The 13,114-nt window shown below is 43.6% G+C and overlaps 1 protein-coding gene across 1 annotated transcript; it reads left to right on the plus strand.

The window, feature by feature from the left end:
- Nucleotides 1-8,875: 8,875 nt before the first annotated feature.
- On the plus strand, nt 8,876-12,824 carry LOC127342531 (uncharacterized). The gene is made up of 3 exons (XM_051368492.2): nt 8,876-9,316; nt 10,685-11,012; nt 12,349-12,824. The coding sequence occupies exons 1-3, from the start codon at nt 9,142-9,144 to the stop codon at nt 12,551-12,553; spliced, it is 708 nt and encodes a 235-aa protein (XP_051224452.1). The 5' UTR covers nt 8,876-9,141; the 3' UTR covers nt 12,554-12,824.
- The last annotated feature ends 290 nt before the right edge of the window (nt 12,825-13,114 follow it).

A 13,114-nucleotide genomic window follows, 5' to 3' on the forward strand; every position in this document is an offset into this window, starting at 1 on the left:
AAGGAAGAATGATAACATATACAGTACCATATTTGTCAGTACCGAATTAATGAGTACCAATCTTCCTCCCAGGGATAGCAATTTGCCTTTCCAACTACTCAGGCGCTTCTGTAATCTTTCTTCTACTATTTTCCATTCAGCGATCGTGAGTCTCCGGTAATGAATCGGAATACCCAAATAGCGAATGGGAAATTGGCCTTGCCCGCAACCGAACAACTCTGTATAGAGAGCTGTATCATCTTGGGCATCACCGAAACAGAACAATTCACTTTTATGGAAATTGATTTTCAATCCCGACAACTGCTCAAAAGCCACCAAAATTAATTTCAGGTTTTGAGCTTTTTCGAGATCATGATCCATAAACAGAATTGTATCATCGGCATATTGAAGGATAGATAAGCCACCATCAACCAGATGTGGAATCACCCCTTCAATTTGACCATCGGACTTGGCCCGCTCTATGAGTATAGCCAGCATATCCGCCACAATGTTGAATAACATCGGTGATAGCGGATCCCCTTGGCGTAACCCTTTTCGTGTTTGGAAATAATGGCCGGTGTCATCATTAACCCGAATTGCCACACTACCTCCATACACAAAATCATTAATTAAAGCACGCCATTCAGGAGAAAAACCTTTCATCCTGAGTGTCTGTTGTAGGAAAGACCACTTGACCTTGTCATAAGCCTTTTCAAAATCTAACTTTAAAATAACCCCATTTAATTTCTTAGTATGCATCTCATGTACCGTCTCATGCAAAACTGCCACTCCATCTAGGATATTTCTTCCTTGCATGAAGGCGGTTTGAGATGGCCGAACTACATGATCCGCAACTGTATTAAGTCTAATGGTGTCCACTTTCATGAAAATCTTGAAACTTACGTTTAAAAGGCAAATAGGTCTATATTGTTGAATCCTTTCTGCCTCATTAACTTTTGGTAACAAGATTACTTCACCAAAATTTAGACGAAATAATTCTAGTTGTCCAATATGCAAAGCACTGAACAAATCTAGAAGATCCCCTTTAATAGTATCCCAGAAGGTTTGGTAAAACTCCGCTGGAAAACCATCAGGACCCGGTGCTTTGTTGCATTCCATCTGGAAAATAGCCTTCTGCACCTCCTCCTCTGAATAAGGTGCAGTAAGTAATCCATTTTCCTCAATAGAAACTTGGGGTATGTCGGCTGTTAAGTCCTCATCTAGAGAAAAAGAGCTTTCATCTGGAGGACCAAACAAGCCTTTATAATAATTAGTAATGTACGATTTGAGTTGCTCATGACCTTCAATCAACCCTTCATCTTGAATAAGAGAATGAATACGTTTTTTCCGATGTCTCCCATTGGCTATACCATGGAAATATCGCGTATTAGAGTCTCCTTCTAAAATGAATTGGGCCTTGGATCGTTGGTACCATTTGAGTTCCTCCTCGCAAAGTAGACTCGCCATCTGTGCATTGGATTGATTCTTCATTTCAATCTCGTGCGCAGTCAACGGTCTTACCTCAGCAAAAGCCTCGAGCTCATTAATTAAGGTTGATAAGCGAGCCTTTTCTTTTTTAAGAATGCCTGTCATATGGGTAGCCCAACCAGAGAGATGTCTGCGCATTGCACGCATCTTATTATTCCATCTCAAGATTGGAGTACTACCACCAACTGGCCTTTCCCAAACCGTCTTAACCATCCCATGAAACCCTTCTCTCTGCAACCAGCCAAGTTCAAATTTGAAAGGCCGCTTACAAACAGGTCTAGGATTCCCAGTAGTTAAGAGGATAGGAGCATGGTCAGACAATTTTTCAATACGTTCTAGTGCACGGACAGACACCATGGGGTATTTGTTCTCCCATTCAGTATCCATCAACACGCGATCTAGTTTTTCGTATGTGGGCTCAGGCAAGCTATTGGCCCAAGTAAACTGTCGATCTGACATAAACACCTCTCTCAAATCAAGACTATCAATGACAGCATTGAATAAGAAAGGCCAATGTCCATCAAAGAGACCTTTACTTTTTTCATGAGGAAATCTTAGTAAATTAAAATCACCACCGGTCAAAATCAGGTATGGATTATCTTTAGTAAGATTTACCAACTCACGTAAAAAGTTAGCCTTAAAAGCGTCTTGGGCAGCACCATACACAGCAACCAGACTCCACATAAACCCATCAGCTTTATTCTAAATGTCGAGCTTAATGTGATACTCGCCATCAGAACTAGCTAAAACAGTCATGGTGTCTATGCGGACACCAAGTAAAATGCCCCCAGACCTACCACGAGGTGGGCGAGAAAACCACTGAAAGTTAATCCCTCCCGATAAACGGTCGAGAAAACTCTGTGAGAAACTCCGCCTACCCGTCTCCGATATTGCCATAAAATCTAAATCATACTCTCTACAACCATCGGCAATGTGCGAATGTTTAGCCAAGTCACTAAGACCTCTGCTATTTCGAAACATGCCATTCATTGAGAAACTATTTTAGATTTAGACTTCTTACAATATCTACGAGACTTCTTACCAGGTGACGACCTAGAACCACGTGCTGAAGCTTTTAGGTCATAAACTGAACTAAGCTCCGAGTGTTCTAAGTCGACCTCTGATATATTCCCAATGATAGCCGAGAGAAGCTGACCATCTAGGATGTCATCCTCTTCATCATCGGCTAAGATGGAAGTTTCAGGCCCAGTGGAAACGTTCGAAACAACCATTAAACGGTCAAGTTCCGTCTGTCTCAACACATTAGCCGAAACCAAGATCTCATCAGATGTATTACCCAATGAGACCCCAAGGCTACTCAAATTAGATGAAATACGTGAATCGGAAAAAGAAATAAAGGACTTGGAAGGTTGTTTCATACCGGTCGTGTCGAGGTTCATCTCCGCCTTGCGTCTCATAGCGCGCTGCATGACGTCCTCGTCCGTAGCCCCCGATCCATCCTCCGCAAGTGCATGCCGCCCGCTCCGTCTCACCATCGGTTGAACGACAGGAGGAGGAGGAGGAGGCTGCTGCAAAGAAGGTATCGGTGACGGTGAAGCCGACCTCGACGAAGAGGCCATCGAAGCGGAAGAAGAACTCGGCACCCCAGGGGGAGGTGTCGGTGAAGCCCCCTGAACCGACTCCACCCGCGGCGAACCTCTCTCCAGAGGCGGCAGCGGTGAAGACGAAAGCTCCTCCTCCGCCTGCGAGGGCGGTAACGACGCCCCGAGCAGACCATCCACCCGAGGTGGCAGAGCCACCGTCTCAGGCATCGCCTCCACGGGGTCCTCGATGGGCCGGCTCTACAGCGAGTCGGGCCTCGCCACGACCAAGTGCTGCATGGCCGACGAGGCACCGTCGCCAGTGCGCTGCTGCGGTGTGACCGCCTGGGTGCGCTGCGACAGCTGCGGCAAAGCCACCTGGGTGTGCTGCGTCACAGCCGCCTGGGCGAGCTGCGTCGAGGCAGCCTGGGCAGGCTGCGTCATGGCGGCCTGGGCAGACTGCGACGTGGCCGCCTGGACGTGCAGCGTCGTCGCCGCCTGGGCGAGCTGCTCCGTGGCCACCTGGTCGTGCTGCGTCGAGGCCGCCTGGGCGTGTCGCGTCGTGGCTGCCTGGCGTGCTGCGCGGTAGCCGCCTGAGCAAGCGGCGCCTTGGCCGCCTGGACATGCAGCGGCATGGCCGCCTGGGCGCAGTGCAGCAAGGACGAGGTCGGCTGCTGCCCCTGATGGGATCCCGTACCCATCACCGCAGTCGACTGCGCCGGTTCCGTCTGAGTCGGAGAAGAAGACGAAACCGGCACACCCTGCGGCGAGCGTGGCGACGTAGACGTAGCAGCAGAAGAAGAAGCTGGACAAGTGCGACCCTGCATAAAAGTCCGTACTCTAGACGGAGAAGGCAAACGAGAGACCATCGGCGGCGAGGCTACAAGGTGCGGAGACTCCACCCTCGCACGCTCCACAATCTGGCGCCCCCTGACCGTCACCGGTGAGTGGTTAAATGGCGTCAGAGCCACCTGCGCCATCGGCACCGTTGAAGCCCCCTGTGACTGCGTCGAAGGATGTCCATCTACCTCCATATTAGCCGCATCCGGCGCAGCATCCGTCGCCGCATCATCCATACGCTCCTCCTCAAAACCATGGGAGCCATCATCATCACCACCGTCCTTCCAGAAAAAAGGACGAACCTGGCATCTGGCTTGAACCCAGCTGCTTCCCGACGAAAGCGGAATCTGTAGCCATTAAGCTGTAAAAGAGCGATCACTTGCAAGCATCCATTATCTTTCTCCAACACCGAAGGGTCACGCATAGCCACCTGAATACGAATAATCCCCATACTCCGAAGGGAAACTAGATCAACATCCAAAGTGGTACCAATAAGAGACCCCACAGCCCAAAGACCTAAGAAGTGACGAACAGAATCAGGTACACCGTCAACATGCACCCAAACAGGCTCCATAACAAACTCCGGTGTAACATCCTGGTGTACCCAAGAAGAGACAAGAGCCTGTGCACTAATCTTGGGCACACTCATCTGCATCCCATCTATCCTCAACAGATCCTCGGCTGTAGGTATACCAACAAGAAAAACATCAACCCCATGTGGCACCGCCTCCTACTTCCAAGAGGGATTCCCCGGACACATCCGAGCCATAAGACTCTGAATATCAGCAGCTGAAACTACACCCTCTCCAGACACCTGTACATATAGCAGGATATCCAAATTGGCAGGAAGGATCTTTCTTGTTCCATTCTTTTCATGCAAGCAAACACGATCTGCATTAGTTCAATCCGAAGTTTATGACAGACAATCCCTATTACATAAGCCGCCTTGAAAAGGCACAATTATATCGTAGTCCTTGACAGACACGTGCACATCCACCGCCGAAGAACTGTCCACATGTCACTTCTCTATTTAAGTGCATCTTATAGAATCTAAATGTCTATGGTGGATCCGCCCATGCACTTTAGTCCATGTGAAAAAAACATGTTATATGAGGAGCATATGGATGTATTTGATAACTCCAATCCTATAATTGTAAGTCTCCCTTCATAATGAAATGAGGAGGAGGTAGCACCGATTAAGAGATAATTTAGGCACCAAAGAATGTAATACCTATCAGGAAAATGATCTCAATCCCCGCTAAATATTAATGCACACACATATATGTAGAGAGCTATTTTTCCCTAGGCTGGTATCGCCGAATCTCTGACCTTCCAAAGCTACCTTACGAAAATAACTCTAAGCATTAAAATCGATCGAAGTTACTACCACAATACTAATTTTCAAATAGGCCCTCAAAGAAAATCTACATCGTACACCATGATTTCCCCCTTTGTGTCTATGGCAACCGAACACTACTCATCAAGAGAACTCTTGTATTTGTTTTTGCTACAGTGCATCTTAAAACTTATATTACATATATTCCAACATGATCAAACTTATCATAAAATTCACTTCCCATTTTTAAAAAATATTTAGAATCATAAAATCTCCAAATGGGTGGACTTAAAATTAACTAGTGGAGGGAGGGGTCTCAATTCTCCAATATGCCGATGACACTATCTTGTTTTTAGAAAATGATATTGCAAAGGCGGTAAATATTTGAACAACTCTCGGGACTTAAAATTAACTTTCACAAGAGTGAGTTATACTGTTTTGGGAAAGCAAAGGAACATCAAGAGGATTACAGACATATCTTTGGGTGTGAAATTGGGGCTATGCCTTTTAAATATTTGGTATTCCTATTCACTATAGCTGTTAAATAAGGAATGGAAACCAGTAGAAGACCGATTTGAAAGCAAGTTGGGTTGCTGGGCAGGAAAGTTGCTCTCTTATGGGGATCGACTGGTACTGATTAATTCTGTTCTTAGTAGCTTTCCAATGTTCCTTTTATCCTTCTTTCTGGTACCCAAAGGGGTGAGAAAAAGGTTGGACTTCTATAGATCACGGTTCTTTTGGCAAAGTGATCAAACAAAGAAGAAGTATCGTTTAACTAAATGGAACATTTTATGTAGACCAAAGGATCAAGGGGGTTTGGGAATTGAGGTTTTAGATATTAAGAATAAGTGCTTGATTGGCAAATGGCTATATAAAATGCTTAATGAAAAAGGAGTGTGGCAGGAGCTGCTACAAAACAAGTATCTTAGTAATAAAACTTTTCCGTGGTTGAGGCTAAGCCAAATGATTCACCCTTTTGGAAGGGTTTAATGAGTGTCAAGAATGAATTTTTTCAACGGGGGCTGTTTGTCATTGGTGATGGACGAAAAAACCGATTTTGGGAAGACACCAGGCTTGGGACACGTCCCCTAGCGAATCAGTTTCCCTCTCTGTACAATATAGCAAGAAATCTGAATGCTACTCTAGTTGATGTTATGGGATCTATACCTCTGAATATTAGTTTCAGAAGAACACTATCTCATGATAAATGGACAGCTTGGGTTAATTTGTTGCAACGCCTAATGGAGGTGCAACTTTCAGAGGAGCCGGATAAGTTTATTTGGAGGCTCAATGAAAATGGAAAATTCTCCGTAAAATCGTTTTATGTCGATCTCATGAATGATCATACTATGTTCCTTAAGAAATATATATGGAGATTAAAGGTTCCACTAAAGATTAGGATTTTTATGTGGTTCTTAAATAAGAAAGTCTTACTAACAAAGAATAATTTAGCTAAGTGAAAATGGATAGGATCAATGAAATGTGCTTTCTGTAGTTCTGATGAATCTATTGAGCATCTCTTTATTAAATGCCCCTTTGTTACATTAATTTGGAGAGTTGTTCATTTTACTTTCAGTATTTCCCCACCTGCCAATATCAAGAACCTATTTGGGAACTGGCTTAATGGAATTGATAAAAAAACGAAAGCTCGAATTCGTGTAGGAGTTTGAGCTTTATTGTGGGAAATTTGGAATTGTCGTAATGATATTGTGTTTAACAGAGCGGAAGGTATGTTCTTTTTGCAGGTTATTCACAAGGCTACCTATTGGATCCACATGTGGTCATTCCTTCAGCCGGAGGAGCAGCGTACACGTATGAACTCTGGATGCACTCGACTGATGGCGGTCGTTCGGGCTATGTTCAGCCAGGGTGGTTGGCAACGTGCTGATAGGATACAATATGTTTAGAATACAATATGCATGGGTGTATTAGATATTCTCCTGACATTTCTGTTTTCTGGTGGCTGATCTTTGTGAGCACCTTATGTGAGCGTTGAAGACCAAGTTTGTAAGACCTTAAAACTGAGTTTTATTAATAAATGGCTGTGTGCATCTATTTGATGCAGAGGCCGGGGTGATACCCATTTCGAAAAAGAAAAAAAATCTCCAAATAGTATTAGTTATGCAGGAATTAGGGCATGGTCTCCACCGTAACAAAAACAAAACCTAGAAATGGTCTATTACATGCACCCTTAAAACGTAATTCAACAAAAAAATGAAAACACAGAGTTAATACATGAGTAGTATCAAGCTAAGAAATGTTGAACTCGCTATTGGCATAAGAAAACATTACTTATGATGATTAAATGTCAAATATAGCTTTCAAAGGAGTGATGATAATGTTTATTAACTCGTTCCTTTTCTTGACACAACTCATAATCTTTTCCTTATTGGAAGGTTGAATTAGTAATGATATCGTTAATACTTTCCTGGTGGATAGAGATGATGACAAACAAAAGTGGTCAAGTTAATAGAAAGAAGGAGAGGATAAGGGACTATTATTAGCAGGCTGAATTTTAGAAGTAGACAACTAGGCAGAAATCTCTAGCTTGGCTACCACCCAGTTTTGCCCGAACATAGCTCATCCCCTGGTGAAGTCCTCTCAATTTTTTTTAACCTAGTTGACTTCCAAACTTATCCACAAAGTCATATTAGATAGCATAAAAGTACTAGGTCCTTTGTGTGCATGTTCCTAATCTTCGTACTACTACTATCACTTAAATCGAAAGAGGTGTCACGTCTTACAAATCAGAAAGCCGTAAATGTTCTTTGAGTTTTTTTCTTGCCATTTAGGACACACAAGGAGTTGACTTTTAAATAATTTACAATCAAGTTCTAGATACTTTTAAATAATAGACAAATGAAGTATATTTATTTGTCATGTGAAACATATGTGGTTGTTGGTTTTTTGTTTATAGATACGTTTTTTACAACTTAAATCTCTTTATTCATTGCTAATAAGAGTTACATCGGTGAACATAAGATGAGTAATCCTGGATCCTCAATCAATGCACATTGAAGTGATCCCCTAGCTAGCCTTGCAAGTCCATGAGCTATCGTATTTGCTTCTCTAGAAACATGGACGGACTGAATCTTTACAAACTCACTAGAGAGGTGGTAACTGTCATAAAAAATTGTTGCAGCTATGCTATGACTAACCGCTCCATTCTTCATAGTTTCGACTACCTCCAAGTTATCAAATGCCATAATAATTCTGTTACACTCCAAAAGATAGAGCCAGGACCAACCCATTGCTTGAAAGCAATAGCTCCCGCTGTTAATAAGCATGTTCGATCTTCATATTGGTTGGAGCAATAAAATCTCATGTATTATCCATGGTAATTGCTCCCGTGGTGCCTCGTAGATCATCTACATCAAAGGAAGCGTCCACATTTATTTTCGTAAACTCTAGTGGTTGACATCCTCGACCCATGTTTGCTTGGCGCGCGCGGGACATAGGAAAAGCAGGTGCTTGACATCCTCGACCCCTCTCAAGCAAATTGGGCATTACCCACTAACCTTGACATGCATGTTGGCTAAGGTAGACCGACATGGAATTGAACATGACTGATGATGAAACACATGATTCCATTACTTATTTTCGGCCTCCAGCCATTTCCCTTGTACTTTATGGTTGCTGTGGTGGCTCTCCAGGTTGCCAAGTGCACAGCTACGTGGAAAAGAAAACTGAAAAATTACACAAAAGCAACGGGAGGAGACAAGATCCCACAGCGACGGTAGATTGCCCGCTAACCCTCCACCCCTCACCGGACCATTCGCCCGCTTCGCACTCCAGTCGCCTCCCTCCCTCTCCCAGTCCCAGATCCCTCACCACACGGCCGCGCGGCACCGGAGACGTAGCGAGGCGGCGAGGAGCGGCCGCGAGAGATAAAACCGTAAAAGGGGACAGGCCGCCGCAGCCTGGGTACCGGCGGTGCGCGCGCCGGCGTATCAGGCGATGGACGCTGGCGGCGGGGGCTTGGGCGGGTTCCAGTGGACCGCGGAGGAGGCGTCCACGATCGGGGGCATCGCCACCGTGTCGCTGCTGCACTCCTTCATCCCCACGCACTGGCTCCCCTTCTCCATCGTCGGCCGCGCGCAGCGCTGGCCGCTCTCCCGCACCCTCCTCGTCAGTCAGTAACCCCACCTCGCCGCCCGCCCATTTTCTTCTCTTATTCCGGTTGCTGCTTACTGTTCACCGCTCCCAGATCTATCTAGAGAATAGGGGCCTTGCCCGGTTTAGGGTTTATTTTGCGCAGGGGAAGGGAAACTATTCGCTTTCGGCGGCCCGCTCGTTGTAGCATAGAGTAATGGTGAAGTTGTGGTGTGCAACATTGAGACCACGCTGCCTGAACATTCTGGAGCATCCCGTTTGCCTTGTCTGGGCAACGTTTGCCACTTCAGGCATCTGACACCCCCTCTGCATGATTGTGTGGACGAATTTGTCTATTAGAAGACTAATTAGACTCTGAATGAATTGATGGTAACTGTTGCATAGATATCAGGTTTCATGCACCAGCTAGTTAGCCCAAAACTCTGAGCTGTTGGGGAAAACTTGGACAGTCTGCTCATACTCGATAGGATTCAGGGCACATGCTTGCACTGTTCTCCATTCCTTAGGATCCCTGTTCCATATTCTCAGGGATTTTGGAATTCTGTTAGTGAAGGTTTTGTCATGTTTTTGTTCGGTGTGGGCTGTTATATACCCTCCTTAATCCTTCACATGGAAGGTGTTTGAGCCATGTGCAGTGGTATAGAGTTTCTTGCCTTCACATTCTCGGCTGTTTGATACTGATACCCCCAGAGACATGATGAGATTAGTGTACATTCTAGTAAGCCCATGTACTTTATGTGCAATATAAGCTCAAACAGAAAACATGGCAGAGCTGGTCTTAGTCTACTTGCTGCTTCAAACTCATAACTATTTCTAAGTTTTTGTTTACCATATTGGATAGCGTAAATTTTTAGTTAGGCACTTTAACTCTGTGGTTTATCAAAAGTACACACATAATTTCTATATACATGAATAGGAATATAGGATTTCTTCCTGCTTACATTTGTGAAGTTGATCATTAGCAGTTTCTTTGTAATGCTTTAATTGCATGTGCACTGTTCGAACCTTCTTATTCACTGATCTTTCATGACTGTTGTATACATGAATTAGGATAAAACTAAAGATACTTATGAACCAGCACACCACAATCAGTTCAGTTTTTTCTCTGTATAACTGAGCGAGCATTTTGCAATGGCTAGACCATTTATTGCATAGTTTTATCTTGTAGTGCATATTCTTATAATTCTGCTGCCGATGTTCTAAATCAGACTTTGGCTCCTTGACTAGTTCCCGCTTCATGACTTTAAGTTATGTTTTTCACTTAACAAAGGGCATGATACTTGTTTACGTTGCTCTTAATTTTTGATATATTATTATAGTGTGTTTTCTTTGTGCATCTGTTTCTTCTATATGTATCACTATTAGTAAAATATTCCCAATTTTGCAGCTGCATTTGGAGCTGTCCTTCATGTTGTATCTACCGCTCTTCTTGGGATAACTGCAGTTACTATGGCAAATACTATAGCAGGCGAGGAAACAGTGCATAAGCTTGCCTCCCTGTTGCTAATTTTTCTCGGAGCAGGTTATATTGTGTTGTTCGCGTTAGGAAAAGGTGGTCATAGCCATGCTCATAATCATCCAATGGAGAAGATGGCAGTCGCTGGTCTTGTACTTGTACCTGCATTGTCACCCTGTGCAACTACTCTTCCAGTGTTTCTTGCTGTTGGCAACTCATCTTCGATGATGATTCTTGCGATCATTGTACTTCTCTTCAGGTGATCAACCTGTCCTACTGTTTTCATTTGTTTTGCGCCTTTTGTCTTGCTGGCACTCGACATTTAATTAATATCCCATCTGTTCCAAATTAGTTGGCGCAGCTTGGGTCAAATTTGGTCTAGATATGCTTGTATCTATATGTATTTCAGTGTGTAGGTTCGCTCTCATTTTGGAAAAATGCTGTGTCAACTAATTTGGAACGGATGTAATACTAATAAATGGGCAGGCCTCTAATAAGGTGCTTAGTTGAATAATTTATTTTTATTGCACTAATCACCAAAGTATCACCTAACTGTAGTTATACTGAGAGCGTCTTGGGACAAAAATAAATAAGTTTAAAAGATATTTTATTTCAGTATGCTGTATGTAGTGGTGAGGTAGAAATAGAAAGCCTCATTATTTCCATATGTAAAGCTTTTCTTTCAAGTCATCTTTCTGTCCGCTCATGGACCAATTTGTTGTTTGCTAAGCTAAGGGTTCTGCTTGTCAGTGGTTGGGGATTTTAAGATACATAATAAATAAGCTAATCATAGTACATTTGTGGGGTGTGGCTATGCAATATAAGTTAGTTCTGTTTCTGGCCTCCAAGTTCTGTTCCATAAACTGCAGCTTTACATGTATGGTTAGTTGAATAAAGGGCATACCCAGTGCTGAAAGCTCCCACACATTGTGGGGTCTGGGGAAGGGTATTTCTAGGCAGCCTTTCCCTTGCTTTTTTATTCTACAAGGAGGCTGATTCGAACCCAGGACCTCCAGGACACAAGTGGAGATACATGTATGGTTAGTTGAATACTAATAATATATGCCTCCACCGATGTGCTGAATTAGACCGGTGTAGTCTGAAACTTGAAGATAGCTCTGAAGTTTTAGCTGTCACTACCCACTACCCTGAATCTTCAGGGAGTCATAACAGCCTTATGAATGAACTAAATACTCCATCTTGAATGGGATGTGTATCACCTTATGTGCCTGTGAGCATGGTTCAAACTTTGGACATGTGGAACACTTGAATAGCAAAACTGAGTAACGAGTATAATGCTTCCTGTGCAGTACATGCATGATCAGTAAGATTGCAGAACTAACACAACTGCTTATATCTCATAGCAGTATGTATTAAGTGGTAGGATTTTCAAGAATTGTTTAGCATGATGGCACACTGATTGGAACTTGGCTACTGTGTAGGGTTTGTTATCATGATAGTTTCTTCCTTATATTTTCTCCATGGAGCGCGTTGAATCAATTATGCATATGGAGTAGTAAAGATCCTGTACAATTTTATACTTTTTGAAGATCTTTATGTTACTACCTAACTTGTCTTTTTCTCTATGCCTGCAGTACCATCACGGTGATGACCTCCCTTGTGGCCCTCTCATTCTATGGTGCTAGCCAGATCAAGTTTCACTGGGTGGAACGCTATGACAAGGTCCTCGTTGGCTCAGTGCTGTGCCTCGTTGGGGTTCTGACATACGTGTTCCATCACCATGACGGCGACGAGCATTCTCTCCATGCACATGTGCACAGGAAACTCGTTGGTTCATAGTGGAATAAATAGTAGATGGCAAATGAAGTTCCTACTTTTCTGCAAAACAAATTGCCTGTTGTCCTCTATGGTTCTAACCGTCGTGCACGAGTTGTTGTATAAAGATCTATCTGTCCATCTGTCGGTGATCCAGCCGCCTCTGGCTTTCCCAGGAATTCCAAGTAGGTGAATATCTAGTGGAAATCGATTGTATTTTGTATCTTTGTTTGTGCTGATGAACTTAACTGCAACAGAGGGGTATCAACTTGAGACATTGTTGGTCTTCTGAAAATCTGCCGTGTTACTTTTGGACAAACAAGTGGGTATTTCCAACATGTTTCTTGGAAAATGAAACGATGGATCGTTCTTAAATTTCTGTATTTGGTGCAACACATGGCTGGTACAAACTTGGATACCTGAACTGTTGAAGCTTATGAACAGCGGCAGGTTGGATGCAATAAAATCCTGGTTCGTTCAGACTGATTATTAGATATAATTCTTGATTTGTCTCTCAATATTAGTTTTGCTCAAATTATGTCCTGGCAAAATTTTCCCTTCTCGATTATGTCTCTTCGGGTAAGT

The sequence above is a fragment of the Lolium perenne genome, chromosome 3 (assembly GCF_019359855.2).
Source record: "Lolium perenne isolate Kyuss_39 chromosome 3, Kyuss_2.0, whole genome shotgun sequence".
Lineage (NCBI taxonomy): Eukaryota > Viridiplantae > Streptophyta > Magnoliopsida > Poales > Poaceae > Lolium > Lolium perenne.

Coding starts and splice junctions, on each gene's coding strand:
- LOC127342531 (XM_051368492.2), top strand. CDS start 9,142: ATGGACGCTGGCGGCGGGGGCTTGGGCGGGTTCCAGTGGACCGCGGAG. Junction 9,317..10,684: donor CTCCCGCACCCTCCTCGTCA/GTCAGTAACCCC, acceptor CCAATTTTGCAG/CTGCATTTGGAGCTGTCCTT. Junction 11,013..12,348: donor ATCATTGTACTTCTCTTCAG/GTGATCAACCTG, acceptor CTATGCCTGCAG/TACCATCACGGTGATGACCT.